The sequence below is a fragment of the Bombina bombina genome, chromosome 6 (genome assembly GCF_027579735.1).
Source record: "Bombina bombina isolate aBomBom1 chromosome 6, aBomBom1.pri, whole genome shotgun sequence".
NCBI lineage: Eukaryota > Metazoa > Chordata > Amphibia > Anura > Bombinatoridae > Bombina > Bombina bombina.
Window position 1 is genome coordinate 346,685,017 of NC_069504.1, and position 26,826 is coordinate 346,711,842.

The following is a 26,826-nucleotide window of genomic DNA, read 5'->3' on the forward strand; positions in this document are numbered from 1 at the left end:
CAGATTAGAGGTTCATAGGGATAACGTAGGTTGCGGCGGTGTACGGAGCGGCAGATTAGGGGTTAAAAAATTTTAATAGAGTGGCGGCGATGTGGGGGGGGGCCTCGGTTTAGGGGTACATAGGTAGTTTATGGGTGTTAGTGTACTTTAGAGCACAGTAGTTAAGAGCCTTATGAACCGGCGTTAGCCCAGAAAGCTCTTAACTACTGACTTTTTTCTGCGGCTGGAGTTTTGTCGTTAGATTTCTAACGCTCACTTCAGCCAAGACTCTAAATACCAGCGTTAGAAAGATCCCATTGAAAAGATAGGATACGCAAATGGCATAGGGGGATCTGCGGTATGGAAAAGTCGCGGCTGCAAAGTGAGCGTTAGACCCTTACCTACAAGACTCTAAATACCAGCGGTAGCCCAAAACCAGCGTTAGGAGCCTCTAACACTGGTTTTGACGGCTAACGCCAAACTCTAAATCTAGCCGTATGTGTTTTTAAATACTGGAGATTCCTATAATCAGTGAAAATTTTAATTGGGTGGTCTGTCCCTTCTAGGAGATGCCTCCAATGCTCTAATGCCGATTTCATTGCAAGTAACTCCTTCTCACCAACATGATAATTAAGTTCTGAAGAATTGAGAACTCTTGAGTAAAACGCCACTGGGTGTATTGGTTTACATAAATCTTCTTGTTGAGAGAGGATAGCACCAATGGCATAATTAGAAGTATCGACTTCTAGTATGAAGTGAGATTTTGGATTAGGATATTGCAAGATGGGTGCAGTTGTGAAACAATATTTTAGGTATGAAAATGCTTCATTAGCTTTAGGTGTCCAGACAAATGTAGAGTTATTTTTTGTTAATTCTGTGAGTGGTTTTGGATATCTTTCTTATTTTTTGGTATGGATAACCTGGATTTTATTTGTTTCCCTGGATATACCTTCTGGTGTTATATGGTATACAAGGAAAGTTATATCTTGTGTGTGGAAAATGTACTTTTCCAATTTTGCGTATAGATGATGTGCTTGTAATCTGGAGAGGACAGCTCAAACATGTTTAACATGTTCTTGTAAATTAGATGAATAGATTAAAATATCATCTAGATAAATGACTACTCAGGTGTCAAGGAGATCTCTAAAAATTTCATTTATAAATCTCTGAAAAGTGGCCGGAGTGTTGCATAGACCAATGGGCATAACTGTATATTCATACAGTCCATAGCGTGTACGGAACGCAGTGAGCTACTCATCACCTGGTCTAATGCGTATCAAGTTATATGATCATCTTAAGTTGAGTTTGGTGTAAATAGCTGCATTTTTTAGTCTTTCTCTTAATTTGGGTATTAATGGCAGAGAGTATTGGTTCTTTAGGGTTCTTTTATTAAGTTCCCTATGATCAACTATAGGGCGTAAGCTATGATCTTTATTTCTTGCGAAAAATATTCCTGCTCCTGCAGGTGATGATGATGGTCTAATAAACACTTTACGCAAATTATCATTAATGTAAGCTTTTAGTTCAATCAATTCTGGTTCTGATAAAGGGAAAATATGCCCATATGGTATATCAGAACCTGGTAACAGATCTATGGGGCAATCATACGCACGTTGTGGTGGTAAACTTTCTGCCTCTTTTTGCAGAAAACTTGTTTAAATTCAAGATATTCTCTGGGTATTATATTTTCTGCAACTGCCATAAGTATAAAGAATGAATACAAGTAGTATGACAGTATTCGGAGGTGAACTCAATTTTATTATCTTGCCAATTGATAGTAGGTTGGTGTAACCTCAACCATTGTAGTCCTAATACAATTGGATAGATAGGTGAAGTACATCAAATGAGATGAATTCTCTATGGTTATTTTTAGTACCAACAAGTAAAGGAATTGTCTCTTGAGTTATAGGACCAGAATCAAGTTGTTATCCTACAATAAGACGCACTAACACTGGTTTATTTTTTTTAATGAGTGGAATTTTATTATTTTTTACAATTGTGTGATCAATATAACACACATAAGCACCAGAGTCAATTACAGCCTCATATCGTAGGTGTTGTTGTTCCCACTGTAAAGAGATAGGGAGTAAACAGTAAGTAAGCTGATTATTAGTTAATGAAATTGTAGTTCCATCATAATCATTCTTACTCTTGTTAGTTTTCTTTAGAATGGGACAGGAGGACACTTCATGCTCTTTTGATGCGCAGTACATACATAATTGGTTAATTCTTCTTCTTAACTTTTCATCAGGTGTGAGAGGACCCCTAATGACTCCAATATCCATAGGTTCATCGCTAGATTTTACATGTAAAGATGATCTGTATTCACTAGGCTTTGCTAGAGTATCATGTAGAAATTTTTCCTGTTTCCTTTCTCTAATTCTATGATCTATTTTGATGACTAGGGACATTAGTTGTTCTAAATTTTCGGTATATCTATCCTAGCCAACTCATCTTTTATAGCTTTGGATAATCCCAATCTAAATTAATTATGCAAAGATATTTGATTCCATTCAGAATCTTTCTGCCATATCTTGAATTCTGATATGTAATCCTCTACAACTCTTTTGTGTTGTTTTAAGGCTCTTAGTTTATTCTCTGCAGTGAGCCGTTTATGGGGATCTTCATATAATGCTGATAGGGCCTTAAAAAATTCTTCTGATGAATTTACTATGGGATCATTTACTTCATATAAACTATCTGCCCAAGCTCTGGGCTCTCCCCTGAGGTACGAGATAGTTGTTAGAACTTTAGTTTTTTCATTGCTAAAAGTTTTGGGTTTGAGTGAGAAAAACAGTGTGCAAGCATTGTAGAATTGTCTGTATTGCTTCCTGTCTCCTGAGAATTTATTAGGTGGACTGACAGGGGGTTCACTGACACTATAACTCTGAGAGGGAGCTGTGCTTAACCCTTCTTTGATAATATTTTTTAAAGTTTGATTTTCGACTTGTAAGTCTCTTAATCCCTGATTAAACTGATCTACTTTCTGGCCTAATGACATCACATAATTAGATAGCTCCAAAGGGTCCATCTTGTTTTTTCCTACTTTTTTTCCTGGTTTGGTATTTCATGTAATAACCCAAGTCATTGCAAGTATTTAGCACTATGATTTCTTTGAATATACTTAGTTTTAAAAATGCAGTGTCTATCTCTTTAAATAAACTTGATGAAGTGTTGGAAATAAACATTCAGAAAAAGTATTCCTTCTATTACGAGCTGTGTACCTATGAAATGTACTAGGTTATTATATTTTAATAACTTAATATCATGGATAAGGTGAATTATTATTGAATGACCCTTAACTATATACTCCATGAACTGTGGAATATAGATTAAGGTTGTTTCATAAGTATACACTTATATAATGCAATATTGAGGAAAGTAGTTAAATTGGAGTATGGTAGATTGTGCACAACAAATACATGTAAGTAAAAATAAATAGCTCACCAAGTTATTGAGACCTATTTATCAAACAGTCAACCGCAAATACGCTGGAATTACGCAGCGTAATTGTGGCAAGCCTGATTCGCCCTATGTATCAAAGTCTACAGATCGGCAAAAGTTGAAATCTGTGAAGTAACATATGATCTGCCGGTCTCAGTCAAACACAGATCGATGCTTACGTCATTACAGATGTTCCAAATACAAATTCGGCACTATCTGATTACTTTTGCTAGTTATCCACTTTCTAACAGGTACGCTCGCCACTATTCCGGCCCAGCATACCTGCTTTTCAATCCGCCACCCTGGAGGCCGCGGATGCCATAGGAATCAATGGGAGTCTGAAAACAGCGAAAGCTTATGTTCGCTGCTGCCCGATACCCCATTGATTTCTATACTAGAAAACCAGTAACGTTTACACCTAACACCCTAACATAAGCCCCGAGTCTAAACACCCCTAATCTGCCACCCCCGACATCGCCGCCTCCTACATAATGTTATTAACCCCTATTCCGCTGCTCCAGACCCCGCCGCAACTGTAATAAAGTTATTAACCCCTATTCCGCCGCTCTCGGACCCCGCCGCCACTAAATAAATGTATTAACCCCTATCCTGCCGCTCCCGGACATCACAGCAACTAAATAAAGTTATTAACCCCTATACCGCCGTTCCCGGAGCCCTCCGCAACTAAATAAACGTATTAACCCCTAAACCCCTGGCCTCCCACATCACTACCACTTACTAAACCTATTAACCCCTAAACCGCCAGCCCCCCACATCGTCATAAACTAAATTAAGCTATTCACCCCTATACCTAACAACCCGCTAACTTTATATTAAATATTAACTCATCCCTATCTTATAATAAATTTAAACTTACCTTTAGAAATAAATTAAACTATATTAAACTAATAATTAATCTACCCTATTATCCTAAATTACATTAAACTATATTAAACTAATAATTAATCTACCCTATTACTAAAATTACATAAACTAAATTACATATTTAAACACCTAACCCTATTCAAATTATTTAAATCTGCTATTAAATATTACTAAGTTACAAAAAACTAACAACTAAGTTACAAAAAATAAAAAAAATAAGTTACAAAAAATAAAAAACACTAAGTTACACAAAATAAAAATAAACTATTAAATATTTAAACCAATTACACCTAAACTAAGAGCCCTATGAAAATAAAAAATCCATCCAAAATAAAAAAAAAACCCTAGCCTACAATAAACTACCAATGACCCTCAAAAGGGCCTTTTGCGGGGCATTGCCCCAAAGAAATCAGATCTCTTTTACCTGTAAAGAAAAATACAAATACCCCCCCCAACAGTAAAACCCACCACCCACAAAACCAACCCCCTCAAATAAAAAACTATCTAAAAAAACCTAAGCTCTCCATTACCCTGAAAAGGGCATTTGAATGGGCATTGCCCTTAAAAGGGCATTTAGCTCTTTTTCAGCCCAAACCCCTAATCTAAAATTAAAACCCACCCAATAAACCCTTAAAAAAAATGAACACTAACCCCCGAAGATCCACTTACAGTTTTTGAAGACCCGACATCCATCCTCAACGAAGCGGCAGAAGTCCTCATCGAAGCCGGCAGAAGTCTTCATCCTAGCGGGTCGAAGTCTTCATCCATCCTGCGTGGAGCGGCTCCATCTCCAAGACATCCGGCAAGGAGCATCCTCTTCTTCCGACGTCTTCTTGTCATTCAACATGGCGTCCCTTAGATTCCTATTGGTTGATAGAATTATATCAGCCAATAGGAATTAAGGTTGAAAAAAATCCTATTGGCTGTTGCAATCAGCCAATAGGATGAAGCTCGCATTCAATAGGATGAAAGCTCAATCCTATTGGCTGTTGCCAATTCTATTGGCTGATAGAATTCTATCAGCCAATCGGAATCTAAGGGACGCCATCTTGGATGACGTCATTTAAAGGGAAACTTCATTCTTCAGAAGATGTCGGAAGAAGAGGATTCTCCATGCCAGATGTCTTGAAGATGGAGCCTCTCCACGCAGGATGGATGAAGACTTCTGCCGGCTTCGATGAGGACTTCTGCCGCTTCGTTGAGGATGGATGTCGGGTCTTCAAAAACTGTATGGATGGATGGATGAAGATAGAAGATGCTGTCTGGATGAAGACTTCGGCCCGCTTGGATGAAGACTTCTGCCGGCTTCGATGAGGACTTCTGCCGCTTCATTGAGGATGGATGTCAGGTTTTCAAAAACTGTAAGTGGATCTTCGGGGGTTAGTGTTAGGTTTTTTTAAGGGTTTTGTCAGAGCTATGGATTGTAACTGAGGTTATGGATCTCAACTGCAGAGAGGGAAGAGTTGAGCAACTGAATAAAGGTTATTTACCCCTGTTTACTGGTTACAGGAGAGAGCAGGTCAAGCGAATAATAGCAAAGAGTCAATTGTGTATGAGCGACTATACAAGTGGGACCACCCTCCTGAGTACAAGTTCCAAGTTTAGAGAACAGGTGGCTGAACAACTCCTAGGTGAGAGTGTTTAAGGAGCGCTTTGGTGCTATGTACTCCTGAGGCAGGATCGAAGTCAGAGCCTGTTAGGGGAGACGAGCCACCGCTGCAGATAGCTGACAGCCTCAGAGGGGTGTGTAACGTCTGTCCAATGGCGTGCAAGATCACGCTGACAGGCAGAGGCTGTGTGAGAAGTTTCACAGCGCGGCTCCAGTGCCGGGAGGCTGGTTGATGAGTAAGATTAACGGAATCCCAGGTAGCTGGAAGGTGCGAGTCTGAGCAGCGGTACAAAGAGAGTTCAAATGAACAGTAACTCCGTGTGTTGATAGCGGAGGTTGTCTGCGGAAGTCTTTGGTTATACCGGCAATGATTAGGCAGTGGTCCTGGGTAGCAGTACAACAATTAGAGTTGTAAGTCCTTAGGTCCGTTAAATGTGAAAGGTATAATAGGGTGAAGGTACCCTTAAGTGTTTTAGTTGTAATCCAAGGTTTAGGTAGAAGTTAATCACTTAGCCAGGAGGTTTAGAACATGCAGCTACTCGCAAGTTTGCATGCTGAAAACTAACATTAATTGGCACCTGGAAGGGGGAGGTGTAGGTTTAAGTAAGGACTGCTTAAAGGTGTACAGACATGCACATAAGAACATGACAGGTTTATTGGGTGGGTTTTAATTTTAGATTAGGGGTTTGGGCTGAAAAAGAGCTAAATGCCCTTTTAAGGGCAATGCCCATCCAAATTCCCTTTTCAGGGCAATGGGGAGCTTAGGTTTTTTAGATAGGTTTTTATTTGGGGGGGTTGGCTGTGTGGGTGGGCTCGGGGAGCGTCGGTATAGGGGTTAATAAATTTATTAGAGTTGCGGTGGGCTCTGGGAGCGGGGGGATAGGGGTTAACAGAATACCAAGCAATGTATTCTGGGAAGAGCAGGCATTTATGGGAAAAAATAGTAACAGGCTCTTAAAGAGACAGAGGATGTTACACCCTTTAACCTCTGCAGCAATGCTGGCAGCACTCATATGTCTATTTCGCAAAGACATCCTCTGGATTTGATGCTGAGCACTTGCACTCAACTTCTTTGGTCAACCATGGCGAAGCCTGTTCTGAGTAGAACCTGTCCTGTGAAACCGCTGTATGGTCTTGCCCACCGTGCTGCAGCTCAGTTTCAGGGTCTTGGCAATCTTCTTATATCCTAGGCCATCTTTATGTAGAGTAACAATTCTTTGCCATGAGGTGCCATGTTGAACTTCCAGTGACCAGTATGAGAGAGTGTGAGAGCGATAACACCAAATTTAACACACCTGCTCCCCATTCACACCTGAGACTGTGTAACACTAACGAGTCACATGACACCGGGGGAGGGAAAATCTCTAATTGGGCCCAATTTGGACATTTCCACTTAGGGGTGTACTCACTTTTGTTGCCAATGGTTTAGACATTAATGGCTGTGTGTTGAGTTATTTTGAGGGGACAGCAAGTTTACACTGTTATACAGGATATACACTCACTACTTTACATTGTAGCAAAGTGTCATTTCTTCAGTGTTGTCACATGAAAAGATATAATAAAATATTTACAAAAATGTGAGGGGTGTACTCACTTCTGTGAGATACTGTATAACACTATTGTATAGCTATTTGCAAACAATCTATTATCTTGCTTATCTTACTTATGTAAAACACTCTGAAAAAGCCACAGGAGACACTCTAGAGGTTTTATTTACATGCATGGTTTTGAGAAATTAAAGCTCCATTCATCCCTATTAGAGAGGCTGTATGCAGTGGATTGGGCACACATTTACATATATATAAGGTACATATACATATTTATGTGTTGACTGCATGATATCTTGTACACCTAAGGGGACCTGTAGGAGATGTCTCTTCAGGACCCCAACATCTACAAATGGCATAGTTTTAGATTTAATTTTTTTTAACTTCTTTTTATTGAGGTTATGCAACATACAAGAAAAGAAAACAAAGTTATACAGTATACGTGAAACAGTCTGGAGTGGTCGTTAACAATCCAATCAATACATTAAGTTTCAACATGTGTTATCACCTTTTTAAACTTCATCAAGTAATTGGTGTAAAATTATTCCACTGAAACATCTTTTGTGTAATATAGCTTAGGCATAAGCATTAAGACATCAATAACAACAATAAAGTATAACCGTTATAAATGCTTGAAAGCTATCCCCTTTTTTTATTTATATTTGGCTGTTTCCCATTGTAGCAGATGGCCACTTTTGGGCCATAAATGTATATTATGAGCAGTTGGGAATAGTGTTATTAGATAGGATATTTTTGAAATTATAGTAGAATGCTGAAAAGCTATCTAGTTACAATTGTGTTATGATGTTCCTCAGAGACCTGTGTTTTAATTATACACTTTGCTGAATAAAGGACAAAAGGGCTGATCAATAAGGGGCTAAATTCTGGGTGCACTATTAATATAAGACCTCCGTTTATGAGATATTGTGTAGTGAATCTGTTCTTGACTAAAATATGAGGAGGCAAAATTAGCCATGATATAATTTTAGCTGAGGGACATAACTATAAGCAAATCTATTTTGTTATGGATTATTTTTTAGATTAGGATTATAATTGCAATATTTTACGAGAGAAACCGCAAAATTAATATTCTGATCAAAATCAAGATTGTCAGAATATATTGGTAAATGGAGGGTAGGAGCACATTCATGGCCACGGACTAAAAATAAAAATATAGTGACTTCATGTGCATGTACTATACAGTATGTGAGGGGTGGACTCTACAGGACAGGTAGATCAATTTATATCTCTACATGAAGGGCCAAAGAAAATAGTCATAAAATAAAGAGAGGAAAACATTGTTAACCAGTAAGATGTGTCAAGGGGGTATATTTAAATAAATAGAAGGCTTAGAACTATTTAGTATGAGTTATACCTGTAACCCTATCTTAAAGCAATATGGAACTTTTGTGTTATTATCAACTCTATCTCGCAAGTCAAAATGTAATAGGTTAAATGTTAAGTGGGAGACAACCTTTATGGGACTATAATTTAGGTATTAGCTATTTAAGATTGTTTTCTTGTCGAGTTAACTCTGCACTTGTATCTTCTAAGCACTGGAGAAGAGAGGAGATATTCTAAAGAGTCTAACATATTTATATTATCTGTTTTTCTCCAATATTTGCAAAACATCTACTATAACACATCAAACCTAAGTAGTAAACATGATATCTAGAGCTATTTGTAAAGGTATAAACACATATCAAATATTGAATACTAAAATTCTCCAAATGACTATAGAATCCCCAGTCTGTGGCGTAGTCTACATATTAAAACTATATATATAAAAAATAAAAAAGTGGAAAGGCTCAGATGTCTTGGCCGCAAACACCCAAGCCCCTAGTCCATTCAAAAGTAAAAGCTTTATATGAGTACATAACTGGGGACACCAGGTCAAGCATTGTTTTAACCATCTGTGTCTATTATTATCTGTGTTAGTAAAGTAGAAAAATAAGTATGTAGAACAGATAAGCACACATACAGTATCTAGCTCGAAGGAGATACTACAAAACATATTTTATGTTGGGCTGCAGAGTTTTAGCTGTAGAGATTTTCTTTAGAGGAAGCGCTTACTTAACTAATATCCTTCACAATAAACTCATACCTTGGTAAACAGAATTTTTTAAGTAACATGTCTCTCACTAGAATACTTATAAATCAAACCAAAAAAGAACACAGAGTCCATACTACTTTTTATTTTTAAAAAGTAAATGAATTACATCTTGTTATAGCCTATACCACATCTATTTCACCATTGTATGGGGTCTAGCAGCAACAGTTCACCTCTGAAGTTATGCAAGGCAAAACAATTTGATAGCACTACTGTCCCCTGGGCCTGATTCTTGTTTAAGTATGGTTCTCCACTAAGTAAGGGCAGTCCGTTCCTTATGCGTCTGCTTAGATGCAGCGATAGCTTATTGGAATTGGAGGACATCGGAGATGAAAAAGGTATAACACTGTTCATCTCCACTAAGTATGGCCACTTTTTCTTCGATTCACATAGCCACTCAGGAATATACCTGCTGTGGTCTTCCAATCTGGTAGCAAAGTATTGCGATGTAGCTAAGAGAGAAGTGCTCACTTGTCGGTCTAAGCAGCCATCTGTCTCTGACAGCTCTTCTGCATGATGGAGTTCGGAATTCGATATCAAGGACTGTTCTGTATCCAACTCGTGGGTAGTTGTGGAAGGTATCGAAGGTAAATGGAGCACTGACCTGAGCTCAATTTCTAGCCGGAGGAAATGTTGCGTAATTAGTTTCAGGTTAACTTGTTCCCATGTTTAATATCTTTTTGGTTTGCTATGCTGGTCCTAGCATCTGCAATCTCCTATATGGTTATGCTTCACACTGGCTACAAAGCGGAGAGGAAAATTGCAAGGTCTGTTTCTCATATGTAGCATGGTAAACCTGCTATGAAGAGTCCTCGTTGAGGAAGACAAGACAGCGTGTTACTCCGCAGTCTATAAACCTTATATTCGAGCGCCTTTCATAAAAGGTTGTTGCGGTCGGCTACTAGTGTATTCCCTTTACAATAAATATACCAAATATCACAAAGAAAAAAAAATGTGAAATAAATGTGATAACAAAAATCATAAAAGGAAAACCAAATAAAGTTCTGAATAAAGGATATGTCTGTGTCCTCTGGATGAGTTTTTCAGCTTGTTAGCATTCCTCAGTGAGATCCCATAAAAAAAGGAAACAGAAAATTGCAACATAGTGTGAATCTGTAATGGCACTTTGAGGAAGTAGTTGTTTTGTAACAAATGACTACTCACATTTGTTGGAGCTTTCCACTAAGCTCAAGGATATGCGCACTCCCACTTTATACTGATGGGAAAACAGTACACTAGGCAAAACTTGGATACAAATTTATTTTAAAATATATAAAAGCGTCACATAAGCCTTGATAACACCACAATGTAAGGGTACAAAAGCAGATATGCTGTAATAAATGCTTCAAATTGCCAAACTTGCAAAGAGGTAAATGGATCAGCAGGAGTGTGACCGCCGAAACCAAAACCTCTTTAGTAGCAAGATAGTAGCGCTAAGCCCCCAGGTGTCCTGGCTAGTGTAGAGACGTGATAAAACTCAATATAGAACAGTTCAGTTCCGACGTACGTTTCGCAGGTATGCTTTGTCAAGGAATACCTGCGAAAAGTGTATTCCCTGATTGCCACGTGGAAAATGGCCTCTTCTAGGGAAACTGAGCGGTAGGCTTGGCGTCGGAAAAGTAGAATCTGTTCGTCTGAAGGGTACTCTGGACTTAGGTCTCCAGAGCCTCTAGGTCACCAATATAGATAAAATTTAGGAATCTGAACGGCCATAAAGTTTTTTTTCCATAAAATATAGCCGAGCTACCTTGATATTCGACTGGTCATTTCCAGAGTTAGCTCCGCCCCCCCCTATATTTAATTTTTAATATTTGAATTTAAGTAACAATTGTGACTTTTTATAGCTAACTATTGTAATTTGTTTCCTTCCGCACTACTGCTAACCCATCTGAATGTATCTTTAAGGTTGTCAGGATGGCACTATTATGCTACTGATATATGGTCGCTTTTCAAATTTGACAAGTATTTTTTTAAACAATATTTAGATCTATTGTTTTTTTTTTAAGCAGAACTTTAGGCAGGCACAATGAACGTTCCTATCCAGCACAGTCACTGAGACTTTAAATTACGCTTTATTTTTTATTTTCTATTTTGAGACAAATTTCTGTTCTGGACTACAAATATGATTTCTACAATAATTATTATTTTTACTTCCTATTTTGAAATGCAGTTTTACTTTGTATTATGATATTACTATTCTTACTTTGTACTTTAATAACAATTTTTTCTTTGTGTAATGAAATTACAATTTTTACATTGTACTTTCTGTACATTTTAAACCACATTGTACATTCTGTACATTTTAAACCACATATTTAAATAACCACACTGTAATAATAATGTGTGTCTCCTCCTTACATAAAGGAATGTAGGGAATGCCAATCTATAAAATACACAGATAAATTAATAATCATCTCTTAATATTAATAGAGATGGTGTCTCTCAGGTATCACAGCAAATACTATTTAAAAAATATAAAGCTCAGCTTATATAGTCTTCTTTATCCTCTTTGTTGGCTTCTCTAACAATGATACCCCAATTTTCCTTAAGAGCTCTGCTCTTAGCATGTGTCATTATTTTTGTATTTAAATGATTTGCTCATAACATTAATGTCTTTATAATGATTTGCTGGAAATGTGCAATATATTTCCCATTCAAGGATGTGGGGTAAAAAATGGACTTGGGGTCTAAGATACTATTCTTAATTGTTGGTCCTTCATCAATTTCTGATCCCTAAACTTGCATTGACCTGTTTCATTCTCACATACTTTCCTTTAATTCTTAATTCCAGTTGGTTTGTTTTAAGATGATTGTTTCAATAAAGTTTTATTTGATATTTTTCACATGACAGTTTGTTGGACTTTTTCTTCTTTGGTTCTCAAACCCACAACTCTTCTCTGTTAGCTAATATATCAGGATTTCTTCTACGTTTTTACAAGGGATACACACTGTTTCTAATAATATATCATTTGTAGTATAAATATAAGTGGCAAATTAAGATGTATACATTACATTGAGCAAATTCTAATGTAAAAGGGGGTAATATGTTGAACAAGAGATTCATTACCCATATGTAAAATACTATAGTCACCGAGTGAATAAGATGGCTGCTTCCAAAAAAGCTATAAAATAATAACTGCAATGGAAAATATAACTAGTGCCACCTTATTCTGAATGTGATAAACAAAAAAAAGACAAATGTACATAAATCCAAGATTAAGACATCAAAATGTTGACATTGTTACCCTGTGGATATTTAAACAAAGCAATAACAAATATAATAAGCCAGAAAACAACTTACTCATTTCAAGATATTCTTCAAAGAGTCCATAAGCATTGATGGGCTGTAAATTATAGTCTTTTTCCCACTGTGGAAAGTTTGCTTTAACTTGTGGACCATGCTCTTGCCTTAACCTTCTCCGGGTCCACCAATTCTGAATCAAGCTGTAACAATAAGGTTTAAGATATTAGATCTCTATATTATTATTTTTTTTAATTATTCCAGAGGTAATGCATGAACAGTCATAACTGCTTTATCTGATGAGTATAGTGCACACATCTGATATGCTCACAAAATATTCTGAAATATCACATCATTACGTTTCTACAAGAAACCAAACATTCAAAATACCAAATATAACCCCACCCCTTTGGGTATTTTTTTATGACATCATCAATGACAACACTAATTATATCACACATCATCATCAACATCATAAATAGCGTAAGTTCTGAAATAAAAAATGACCTCTAATGGTTTGGGGAGGCTTAGGTTTGGAATTTCCTCACTTTTGACCATTTGAATGAGAGCTTACCAGAAAGTATGGGGCTAGTTGCAATACATTTGAAATTCAAGACCATTTCTGCCATGTGGAAAACTTAAATTTCATGTATTATTTTTTTTTAACTTTGCAAGACTTTTGTACTTTTTTCTGTTCATTTTCTCATTATTTTAAAGTTTTCTAATTCAATAAACTTGCATTAAATAATTCCATTTATACAAAAGACCATGTGAAAAGTGTGTTCTAATGAATTGTAAGGCCCTAAATTTGAGAAGCTCTACAATAGATTAAAAAACACCCTTTTAAATATATCGAAAACTACTTAAATGGATAGGAAAGTCAAAATTAAACTTGCATGATTCAGATAGAGCATGTAATTGTTAGACTTTTAATTTCACTTCTATTTTCAAATGTGCTTTGTTCTCTTGGTATTCCTTGTTGAAAAAGAATATGCACATATCCTACACTAGTGAGAGATAGCTGCTGATTGGTGCCTGCACACACTTGTCTCTTGTGATTGGCTAACTATATGTGTTTATCTAGCTGCCAGTAGTGCATTACTGTTCCTTCAGCAAAGGATAACAAGAGAATAATTTTTTTTTTCTAATCTAAATAAATTGGAAAGTTGTTTAAAACCGCATGTTCTCTCCAATTTATGAAAGAAAATGTTATGGTTTCCTGTCCCTTGAACTAATTCACCTCAGTTTTTTAACATTTGCAAAACCATATATATACTAAATGTCAGCCATATTAGTCTATTGCAATCCATGGAGACATGCTTCATAAAGCTTTTCTCAGGATTTTTTGATCTATGTAATTTAGCAGCCTTGATCACTGTAAAACAAAAAACCCTTTCAAAGTTATTTCCATATTTATTGGTTGTGAAATATGAAAACCCCTGATATTCTGGTCATTTATCATACAAAATGTCAACAGCTAAACGTCTAAACTAAACTGCTAAACTTTAGATTGGAATGAAGTATAAAAGGAAGCCAAGTACCTTTTGCAACTACTGGCAGACTGGTGCGTTCATGTTAAAAAAAAAAAAAAGAAACCAAGAAGTGGATAGAAAAAACATGATACACATTATAATCACGTTTGTGTAGTTTTGTAATAAATTACCATAGTAGCCTAATGCAAACACTTTCTGAATAAATTAACATCTTATTTACTGTAATTATTTTTAGTAGCAAACTTCTGCACCACTACATGTTTTTTTGGAACAGCCAGTCCAGATTTGTTACTGGAGATCACACAATTAACAACAGTCATTTTGTCAGCAACATTTACACTTCTTTATTGAACACTGTTAACCCCTTTAACGACCATGACATACCCTGTACTCCACTGGTCGTTATAGGTTTGTCGGCTCATAATAGTGTGGGTCTCGCCGCCAGCAGCAAGACGGCACTAATATGACCTCCCTCCTTCTTGAAGGCCTCCTTAAATAGTACAATCTTACCGCCGGCGGCCTGACTGCACATTAAAAAAACAAGCCCCATTAAAAGACCAGTGACTTAAAGGGACAGTCTACACCAGAATTGTTATTGTTTTAAAAGATAGATAATCCCTTTTTTTACCCATTCCCTAGTTTTGCATAACCAGCACAGTTATATTTATATATTTTTTTACCTCTGTGATTATCTTGTATCTAAGCCTCTGCAGACTGCCCCTTTATTTCAGTTCTTTGACAGACTTGCAGTTTAGCCAATCAGTGATGGCTCCCAGGTAACTTCACGTGCACGAGCACAGTGTTATCTATATGAAAAACATGAACTAACACCCTCTAGTGGTGAAAAACCTGTTAAAATGCATTCTTAAGAGGCGGCCTTCAAGGTCTAAGAAATTAGCATATGAACCTCCTAGGTTAAGCTTTCATCTAAGAATACCAAGAGAACAAAGAAAAATTGGTGATACAAGTAAATTGGAAAATTGTTTAAAATTACATGCCCTATCTGAATCATGAAAGTTTTTTTTGGACTAGACTGTCCCTTTAAATACCTCTCATTTTATCCCATTTGATGAGAAATGTTAAAGGACCATTAAATAATTGCCTAATTATTGAGTGCATAATACAAACAAACATATTTTTTTTCCTATTTGCTGGACCCCTGAATCATGTTACAGCCATCAGCCAATCACAGACTAGTATGCTTATACACTTTTGTGCAAGCACAGTAGTAGCACTTCTCAAAAAGTGTGAATATAAAAATAAATGATAATGGAAGTAAATTGGAATGTCGCGTAAAACTACATGCTCTTTCTGAATAATAAAAGTATATTATTATAACTGTGTTGGTTATGCAAAACTGGGGAATGGGTAATTAAGGGATTATCTATCTTTTAAAACAACAATTCTAGTGTTGACTGTCTCTTTAAAAGGGAAACTAAAGTCAAAATTATACTTTTTACCTCTATGATTACCTGGTATGTAAGCCTCTACAGACTGCCCCCTTATTTGAGTTCTTTTAAAAGACTTGCATTTTAGCTAAATAGTACTTACTCCTCTGTAAATTCACATGCATGAGCTGAATGTTATCTATATGAAACCCATGAACTAATGCCCTCTAGTGGTGAAAAACTGTCAAATGCAGAGGCAGCCTTCAAGGTCTAAGAAATTAGCATATGAACCTCCTAGGTTTAGCTTTCAACTAAGAATACCAAGAGAACAAAGCAAAATTGGTGATTAAAGTTAATTGGAAAGTTGTTTAAAATGACATGCCCTATTTGAATTATGAAAGTTTTTTTGGACTTGACTGTCCCTTTAAGGACAGATGTAAATTAACTTCTACAGCGACAAAGAATGAGTAGAAAGTATGTATGTTCCTCACAGGAACCAGAAAACCCCAAGATAGACACACTCCAAATAATTCTAAATTTTCCACTGCTAAGGCCAAAATATTTCGACAGATTTGCAATAATTTAAAGGTTCACGATATCTGGCGTATTAAGCACCCGGATGTTCAACGATTTTCTTGTGAGTCTGTCTTATAGAGCGTTCTCCAGAATAGACTTCTTCTTAATTTCCAGTGCCATGTTAATGATGGATATTGATACACACATCTCTGATATAATTATTTCAGATCATGCTGTCATTTCTCTGAGCATAGCAATTAAAAACACTCTTACCAACTCTGTAAATAACTTCTTTTTCCCCAATTATTTATCCCAGGATAAAAAGTTTGCTGATTGGTTAGGCCAGAAATGGCGGGAGTATCAATCTTTTAACAGAGAATATCTAGACAAAACAGAGATCTACTGGGAAGCCGCCAAGGCTTATCTTAAGGGTGAAATTAAAGCTTACATGATTAAAAAAAAGAAGCAATATAAGGCCCGTGAAATACAGCTGGCTAACCAGCTTAGTAATTCCTATAAAAATTATATTAATAATACCTCTAAATCTCTTTGGGATAAATATCAGAAGGCCAAACAGGAATATGATCTCTTCTTTAAAGAGAAAATGATAAAGGAAGATATTAAAATTAACGCCAAGTACAGCGGGCAATTCGGCAGGTCACCCAAATTCCTGGCTAGATTAAACAAGGCCAGGAAAAAGAATAATATAATTGAAGCTATTCGGGTCGGTCAAGATAGATGTTCAGATCCACTAGAGATCAGAGAGAGTTTCTTCAAATACTTTAAAAATATATATGCGGCGAATGAGATCAACCTTGAAAATAAAGACATCTTCTGGAACTCAATTGTAATTCCTAAAATTTCCCCAGATTTCTTAGAACTTTTAAATGGTCCTATTACTTTGGAAGAAGTAGATGAAGCAATACTCCATGCTAAGTCAAATAAAGCTCCCGGCCCTGATCAGTTAACATCAGAATTTTACAAGATTACTAGATGTGATATACTTCCTACTCTGGTTAGACTTTTCAATGAATATTTTATAGCTGGGAAGCCTATGTCGGAGCATTTCTCGGCGTCGGCGGTTACTCTAATATTAAAGAAAGGTAAAGATCCTCTAGACCCTTCCTCTTATAGGCCTATATCACTTCTAAATGTAGATTATAAATTACTTACCTCTATAATGGCAAAAAGACTTAAGTCTGGCATAGAGCAAGTTATACATGAGGATCAATCAGGCTTCATACCTGGAAGATCCTCTATCAGAAATATACGCCGCGTTACTTCTGTATTAGAATATTATTGGTATAACCTACAGGATAATGCTTCAAATGCAAAACAAGATTTGGCACTGCTAACCGCCGACGCCGAGAAGGCCTTCGACTCAGTCACATGGGATCACTTATATACCGCCCTTGATAAATTTGGGTTCACACGGAATTTCTTCTCACTAGTAAGATCTATTTATAATACACCTACTTCATATGTTCTAGTCAACGGGGTTCTAACACCCAGGTTCCATATCCATAAAGGAACGAGACAGGGGTGTCCACTGTCCCCCCTTTTATTTAACCTTGCCATAGAACCCCTTGCAATCTCCCTAAGAGATACTATAGCAGGTATAAAAATTGGAGATCAACAATTGGTCCTATCACTTTATGCTGACGACTTACTGCTGTTTTTACAGAATACTAAAATCAGTATTCCTCTTGCTCTAAATACTTTTAAGCTATTTAGCTCTTTCTCGGGCTACAAATTAAATTTGAGCAAGTCTGAAATTCTCTGGATACATCAAAAAAAAGACAGTTGCAAGGAACACCCCCTACAGGTCACAGAAAGTATCAAATATTTAGGAATAAATCTTCATAGAAATCCTAATCTTTGGTACGATAATAATTTCTCTGTTTTCTTTGCAAATGCTGCCGAGAAATTAGACAGATGGGTTCTGTTCCCTATCTCTCTCTCGGCCAGAGTTATGTTAATTAAATTTATTCTTTTTCCGCAATTAGTATATCTCCTTCAAAACCTCCCTGTCTTTATCACCAACAAAGATCTTAGGCTTTTTAATAAGAATTGCTCATCTTTTGTCTGGAATAAAAAAAGGCACTATCTATCCAGAACCAAACTACACCAGCTCTCAGAATATGGAGGATTTGCGCTCCCTGATATAAAATGGTATAATATAGCTATTCTTGCACGCTTTGCCTGTGACTGGATCACAGATACTAATTATTTTACAAACCCTTTAATTGAAAGTCAGATGGTTACCCCTCTCTCCCTAAAGGCCATGATCCACTGCCCAATGGCACAACTACCAAAACATATTAAAAAGTTAATGGCAATTGGTAATGTGGTTTCAGCCTGGCAGAAATTATGTACTGTATTAAATATAGATTACCGTATATCAGCATACCTCCCTATTAGAGGCAACATCCTTTTCCCGCCAGGCTTAACATCAGAAATCTTTACAAAGTGGGAGGAAAAGGGGTTAATTTATATTTCCCAAGTTCTCGATAATGAACACACAGTTAGAACATTTGAATCTATCCTCCAAGAATATAATTTATCCAATCAAAACTTTTATGCATATTTGCAACTCAGACATTATATAAATGGAATACAAAATATTAGACAAGACTATAAAAAATTTGCTGACCTGAAAGACTATATCATACTACATAAGAATGGTATTCATACAATTTCGCTAATTTATAATATCCTAATGTCGAAGCAAGGACAACTGGGGTTGGAAATCCTAACTAGTTACTGGAGATCCCACTTCCAAGAAATAACAGTAGAAAAAATCAAAGCTAGTATTAAACAAGTAAGAGAGGCAAGAATCCCCACCTCCTGGAAAGAATCTCATATTAAACTAATTAATAATTCATATATTACACCGAGAACACTAGCCAAGTGGACTAGCAATAAATCCACTAACTGTTTTAAGTGTAAAAAAAAGGAGGCCGATCTCCTCCATTGTTTTTGGTTCTGTCCTAAAATTAGGCAATTTTGGTTTAAAGTGTCCTATTGGGCCTCTAAAGTGTTGCATGAAAATGTGACTTTGGATATCTTCCAGGTTTTTTTTCTATCTAGTGAGACCAATACCATACCTCATAAATCTGTTAACACTCTGATTTTATTAGGACGGAACTTAATTCTCAAATTTTGGAAGAAGAGGATTTCCCCTCCGTTTTGCCTATTTAAACAAGCTGTGTTCTCGCAAATTATGTTCGAGCAATTAAATGCCAACTCTTTGTCAGAAAACCAGATAAAACATTTTTTTGACAAATGGCTTACCCTAATATTACAACAGCCCAACAATCTGCAATATACATTAACTAAATGTTTTCATAAATCAGACTTTTTTGGAACTCTGATTCTGCATAATCTATTCCCCTATTCTTGGCACTAATATTACATTCACCCAGTAAGATGGAGATGTGGAGCTGGAGGCAGGGGGAATTTCTTTTCTTTTCCTATCTTGCTGCTCTTTTTTCTTCCTCTTCTCCCCTCTTGTTGTGTCTTCCTTTTTTCTTTTGTGTTTTGTTTTGTTTTGTTATGTTTTGTTTTGTTTTATTTTTGGTCTGTGTTGCATGACCATCTTCTGTTAGGATATCTTAGGTAATTAGGAAAATAGCACAAGTATACAATCACAAAGAGTAAAATATTGGAAAGTACGTGGCAAAAACTTTTCTAAAATATGATTCTGTGGAATCTTTGAAGTTAAGAGTGAATTAATTATTGACTGTATTCATTTTTTTTCTTCTTCTTTTTTTCTGTTAAACAAAGAAACTTACTTATGTGATAAAAATGTACTTGTTGATTTGTATTCTGTGCTTGGAAATAAATAAATGTTTAAAAAAAAAAAGAAAACCCTCAATTTACAAGAAACGTGAGCAAAATAAATAAAGTATTCTGTAAAGTTCTTTTTACAATATATAATTAAATTATATTTTATATACAACGTGTTTATAGCCCTAAAATGCAAGAATTTAAGTTTTCATTCTAACAAACAAATTACAGGAAATTCAAAACTTTATTTACAATTATCACTTTGGGCCCAATGACAATGAGCTGATAGACAAAGATCCCGACTATGGAACCTATCCACACATCTTTGCGGTACTATTGCAACGTTGCCCCCTGCTCTTATGTGACCAATCACACAAGAGCAGGGCCTGTCAATCACCCTGAACCGATAATGTATCTCTGCCTCCTCTTAAGCGCAGGAGAGGTTAAGAAGCATCAGTCATTTATCATTTATGTGAAACATGTATGATTATTATCGATTGTTAGCATGTGCTAAGTTATGTTAAGTGAATTCACACACGCACACATATACATATATATATATATATATATATATATATATTAATATATATATAACAACATTTTAAATTAGGGGGAGATAAAAGGCGAGTTTAAAATCCTCCACTACGCAAAAAATATAGAAAAAATAACTCATTGTGTAGTTCATTAACAAATCTAGACAGGCCCAGAGGCTTGTTTTCCCACAGAAAACCTCTGAATTACATTGTTTCCAATGCAGCAAAGGATTCTGGGTAAGATATGCAAATTAAGTACACAATGACGCACCTTTTTAATTCAGTCTGCTTTTCAGCAGGTTCCCTTTACGCCAAAGTATCGCTGTTCACACAGCTTATAAACTTAGCTAGGGTTAGTGCAGTGATTCATAATGATCCCAGGACAGACTGTTTCGTGGTTATTGCCACTCATCAGCTGGGAGAAGGTTAGAATCACTGCTGGGTGAAGTTGATTCCAGGCAGAATACAACAACATTTTAAATTAGGGGGAGATAAAAGGCGAGTTTAAATCCTCCACCACGCACAAAATATAGAAAAAATAACTCATTATGTAGTTCATTAACAAATCTAGACAGGCCCAGAGGCTTGTTTTCCCACAGAAAACCTCTGAATTACATTGTTTCCAATGCAGCAAAGGATTATGGGTAAGATATGCAAATTAAGTACACAATGACACACCTTTTTACTTCAGTCTGCTTTTCAGCAGGTTCCCTTTACGCCAAAGTATCGCTATTCACACAGCTTATAAACTTAGCTAGGGTTAGTGCAGTGATTCATAACCATCCCAGGACAGACTGTTTCGTGGTTATTGCCACTCATCAGCTGGGAGAAGGTTAGAATCACTGTATATATATATATATATATATATATATATATATATATATATACATATATATACATACACTTGATAAAGCTTGCATTGTTTCTGCTTATAAATCCATACTAAAACCATATTTGGGCAGCAAAACCTTTAACTAAAAACAATAAACAACAATTTTGCATGTTAAAACCATAAAACATATTTATAATGGGTAAAAAAACCCCACATAATTCATATAGTATTTTTGGAATCTATTTTTTACAATGTAAATTCATTGGACTAGTAATCTTGCATATGTTACTTGAAGAAATGCTGCCATCTATAGGTCACTATGTAAAGGTATTTAAAATAACACTTTTTTTGGCTGTTGTTTTGCTATAAAATAACAAATCAGCCAAGCAAAACATTTTTAAAACAAACATCTACTTTGCTTCAATTGTTTTTCAATAGCCAAACCTCATCCAACATTTGCCTTATTATGATAAACATAACAGCATATTTATATTTGTCCCTAGCAAAGGAGGAAACATAAATACATAGAGGACTTTCAAGGGATGTGTCCTAGGCCTTCAAAACATTTTTGTAACAAAAAGACAGGTGCTTTTAAAACATTTATATTGCATACAACTATTTTGCAATACAGTACATATTATTTGATGCTTAAATGAATAATATACTTTTCTCCATTTAATAAGAGGGTGACCATTAGAAGTGAGCATTGTACGCCTTTATTGTTTAACATATAAGTGTGTTCTTCATTAAATTCATTACATTCAATTACATATTTTGGTACCAAATTATTTATTTATTTATTTTTTTAAATTCTCTTTTTATTATTGCAAGGAAGGAACAAAAACATCAAGACAATACATCGTGTGCGGTATAGATTAACAGAAATATAAACATTTCTCCAAAGTGTGTGGGACGCTAAGGCGCCTCACAAAACATGTCTCTGCAAAATTTAAGTCCATAGGGTTTTGGGAGTCCATCATACACGTTTAGGGTCTGGATTGTCCAAAGGTATTTTCAGATGTCGCTCCCCTGCAATATTTTTCTTACATTTTTTAACAAACAAACAAACATTTAAACAACATAGCCATCTAACTACAAAACAATATTAAGAAGGTAAGGACAAGAAAAGACGGCAATAGTAGTTTGTACCTGCATGTAGAACTTGTGTTCTCTACATGATCCTCTAAGGGTCCTCAGAATGATGAAGTGAGAGTAGGCAGGATGGGAGGATGAGGGGGAAAGAAGGGGGGGAGAGAAAAAAAAAAAATTACAAATGTATGTTACTGTCTGCTAGAACAACATCAGTTCTACCTGAGGCTGTTCAGGGCTTTGATCGTTGGCCCCGTCTATGATATGTTGCCAGTCAGCCGACAAACCCAACTGAAGTATTGTCTCCAAATGAGTGAAGGGCTTCAAGATTTGTCTCTGTATGGGTAAGTCTAGTTTACCTAAGAGCGGTTTACATTTCCTAAGGAAAGGGCGCAGTCTGTGCATGGTGTCTAGTCTGGCATCGTATTGCTCCACGAAGAGTTGTCTGAGTAATGTGTGCTTGAACTGAGCTATTGTCGGGGCCTGTCTTGTAATCCACCTCTGGAGGATGCAGTGTCTCGCAAGCAGCATGCACAGTGTGAGGAATCTATGAAACCGCACGAAAGTCTCGTCCCATTTAAACAAAAAGATCTCTGCACCTGTGAGCGTAATCTCCACACCCAGTGTAGCCCTTAACCAGTATTGACATTGTCCCCAGAATCTTTTGATCTTGGGGCACGTGTAAAAGTAATGTTGAAATGAAGGGGCAGCTGCTCTGCATTTGACACATATGTCGGGTAGTCGCCTGTCCCATTTGGACAATCTGTGTGGTGTAATATAGTCCGTGTGTAACAATATTTGTGCTTCTCTATAATGTACTGCTAATGTGGCTTGTCTCGTGCGCTCTAGGCTATTTTTTATGTCTTGTTCTGTCAGATCCATCGAGCAGATATCACTGTGTTTTGACAATATATTAGAAAGGAGCGGGGCCTCGCTCTGCCTCAAGAGACGCGTATAGAAATGGGAAAGTGAGAATCTACCCAGCCGGAACATCGTTTGGGATATCGCAAAAGGTGACCCCTCCCAGAAGCTTGTGTTGGAAGCCTGTAAGGAGCAGACATAGTGTCTTAATTGTAAATAGGCGTAGAAGTGACCGTTTGGGAGTTGGAATTTGTTCTTTAGTTCCTGGAAAGACCTCACTATGTGTTGCAAAGGGTCCAATACATCTCCAACGGTTTTTAAACCCCGCTCCCTCCAGACATGGAACGGTTTGTGATCGCTTCCAGCCGGGAAGGAGGGGTTGCTCACTATCGGGATTAATTTCGGGGGGGCATCAATTTTCAGGTATTTGTGTATCAGATGCCATGCTCTTAGAGGGTCTCTATACAGCATACTCCTGGTGATCTTAGAGGATAAGGTCCCATCTCCATACGGTAGATAGGTTAGCGCAATAGGCGCCGTTACTGTTTCCTCTAGTTTCGTGTCACAGAAATATCCTGTGTTCATCTGCCAGTCTGTCACCAGACGTGCCAGAGCTGCCCAATTGTACAATTTAAGATTGGGGAGACCCAGTCCTCCTGCAGCATAAGGGGCATGAAGTTTGTGAAGCGCTATATGCGGTTTGCCCCCCTTCCATACAAAGCGGGTTATAGCTCTTGTGAGCATCCGCAAGTCCGCTTTGGTCATGAGAAACGGTAGCATGAGCAGCGGATAGAGTAATTTCGGTAAGATAGTCATTTTTACCAGGCCGACACGTCCCGATAGCCCCAAGGGTAGTTTAATCCAGCTCGAAAGCTGAGATACAAGTTGAGTACATTTGTCAGATATGTTCAATTTGTATATTTTTAAGGGATCTCTATGAAGATGAATTCCCAAGTATGTGAGGTGTCCCCTCGCCTCCACAAAGGGGTAATCGTGTCTAGAGTTTGGGTGTTTGTGTAACCACAGTACCTCCGACTTAGTGGTGTTAATTTTGTAGCCGGAGAAGCTACCGAAGTCTGCAATGGTGCGAAGTATTTGCGGTATGTGTGTCTGTGGAGAATCCACAAACAGCAGCATGTCATCCGCGTAAAGAGCCAAGTGGAGAGGAATATCCCCCACACGGATACCTGGGAAAACTTGTTGAAGTTTCAACACCAGCAGTTCCAATGCTAGGTTGAATAATAGAGGCGAGAGGGGACAACCTTGTCTGGTTCCCCTCTGCAAACGGAAGTCTTCTGAAAAGAGTCCACCAACCAGAACCTGAGCAATCGGGTTTGTGTATATCTTACCGATGACTTCCAGGAAAGGGCCCCCGAAACCAAATCTCTGCATGGTGTCCCGTAGGTGTGCCCACTCCACCCTGTCGAAGGCCTTCTCTGCGTCTAACGACAGCAGGAAGGCCTCCGACGTGTCCTGTGTAGCCCCGTCTTCCCCCTGGGACCAATAATGGTCAATGACCTGAAGCACTCTCCGCAAATTTACCACGGAGGTGCGTTTGAAGACGAAGCCCGTTTGGTCTGGATGCAGTAGATCCGGGAGTATCAATTTCAGCCGGTTCGCCATAATCTTAGTGAATAACTTATAATCGATGTTTAACAACGATATTGGTCTATAGGACTGGTTTGGGGATAAGGGTGATGTGGGCTGAGGTGAAACTTTCCGAGGGGGTCGCTGCAGTGAGAAGCAAGGTATTGTACAATCTAGTGAGAGTAGTAGTGATTTGTGGTTGCATTGCTTTATAAAATTCGGCAGGTAAGCCGTCAAGGCCTGGGGCTTTACCAGCCGGTAGGCTCTGCAGTGTGTGCGTGAGTTCTTCTACAGTGATAGGGGTGTTTAGACTATCCAATTGGTCTGAGGAAAGTTGAGGTAGATCAACCCCATGCCAGAATGTGGCTTGGGTGTCAATGTATGACTGGGCCTGTCGGGTATACAAGTGGGCATAAAATTGGGCAAATCCCTTCACGATGGCTTCCGGATTAGTGTGGGTCTTATTATTCCATTTTAGTGCCGCGGGTTTTGTTTTCACTGTCTGAGGCTTTGTCAGGGTTGCCAGCATTCTGCCAGCTCTGTCCCCGTATCTATAGAATTTGCCTGCAGATTTCAGCAAACCCGCTGCGGCTTGTTGTTTCGCAAAGGCCTCTATCTCCAATTTAGCGGCTATATAAGTGTCATAGGAGGGTTTCGATTTGTTCAAGAGATACAGTTGATAAGTTTGGCCCAGTTGCTTTTGTAATGTCCTCTGTCTACTTTGCGTGTTGTGTTTCACTTTGGCAGAGTATGAAATTATGTGGCCCGCTAACACTGTTTTTGCCGTCTCCCATAAAAGTTGGGGATTATCCGTGTGTGCTGCATTGTCTGTCATGAAGTCTGTCCAAGAGTGTTGTAAGAATTTGACAAATGTTTCTGATTTGATAAGGTATGTAGGGAATCTGAGTATGTTTCTATTCAAGCTTGGGCCAACTGTTCCTATCACTAATTCAACTGGGGAGTGATCTGATATTATTATGTCATGTATTATACTGCGGCTGATTTGATTTGACAGATGCCCGGCTACCAGAAACAGGTCTATTCTAGACAGCGTGTGTTTAGCTTTAGAGAGGCAGGTGTAATCCCTATCTTCTGGATGAAGAAGTCTCCAAATGTCACATACACCCAAGTCACTATCAAACATGTCAAAGATCTTTGTCTCGTATCTGGCTTTATAGTTTCGTCTGGGATCTTTAATCCTAAAAGTCTCCAGCCATTGTCTATCTAGGTGGTGCGTGGGGGAGATATTGAAGTCCCCTCCAATTATTAATTTTGCGCCAATGTATGGGGCCAGATTCTTTATCAAGTCCCTCCAGAATCCTAGATTTCTATGATTGGGGGCATAAAGGTTGCAGAAAACATAGTCGGTCGAGTTTACTCTAGCACAGGCTATCATGTATCTATGTTTGGGATCCAAGTATGTATGGCCCATTGTGACCTTAATTCTTTTTCCAAATGCTATAGCCAGTCCACGACTAGCACTTGTGTGTGATAAGTAGATCACCTGTCCCACCCAATCTCTTTGTAGCTTCTGATGTTCTGTGTCAAGTAAGTGTGTTTCCTGAAGGAGCGCAATGTCTGTGCCCAGTTTTCTCAGATGGGTGAGGACAGTCTTGCGTTTTATGGGGGAGTTAAGCCCTCCCACATTCCACATCACTATCTTTAATGCCATGTCTATCTAGTATGAGCTAAAAAAAAAAGAAAAAAAAAAAGAGGGGGGGGGGGAGGTGAGGGGTGGAGGTATGAAAGAACCCTTTGATATGAAACTTGACCTAGCTGCTGTAATTTGAGAACAGTTAGATGTATTAACCAAATTCTATTAACTAACCATGCATTGAGCATTGTCTTGCTTGCCCTCTGTAACCATACATCCTTGGATGAGTGTGGCAGTAATAAAAACATATAACATGTCAAAATATAACT

General features: G+C 37.5%; 1 protein-coding gene across 1 annotated transcript in view; it reads right to left on the reverse strand.

Moving 5' to 3' along the window:
- Positions 1–26,826, reverse strand: part of ANO4 (anoctamin 4) — a 675,069-nt gene that overhangs the window by 40,941 nt on the left and 607,302 nt on the right. Inside the window, 1 exon segment of the mRNA XM_053719254.1 lies at positions 12,876–13,018. Coding sequence (XP_053575229.1) covers positions 12,876–13,018 — 143 coding nt within the window.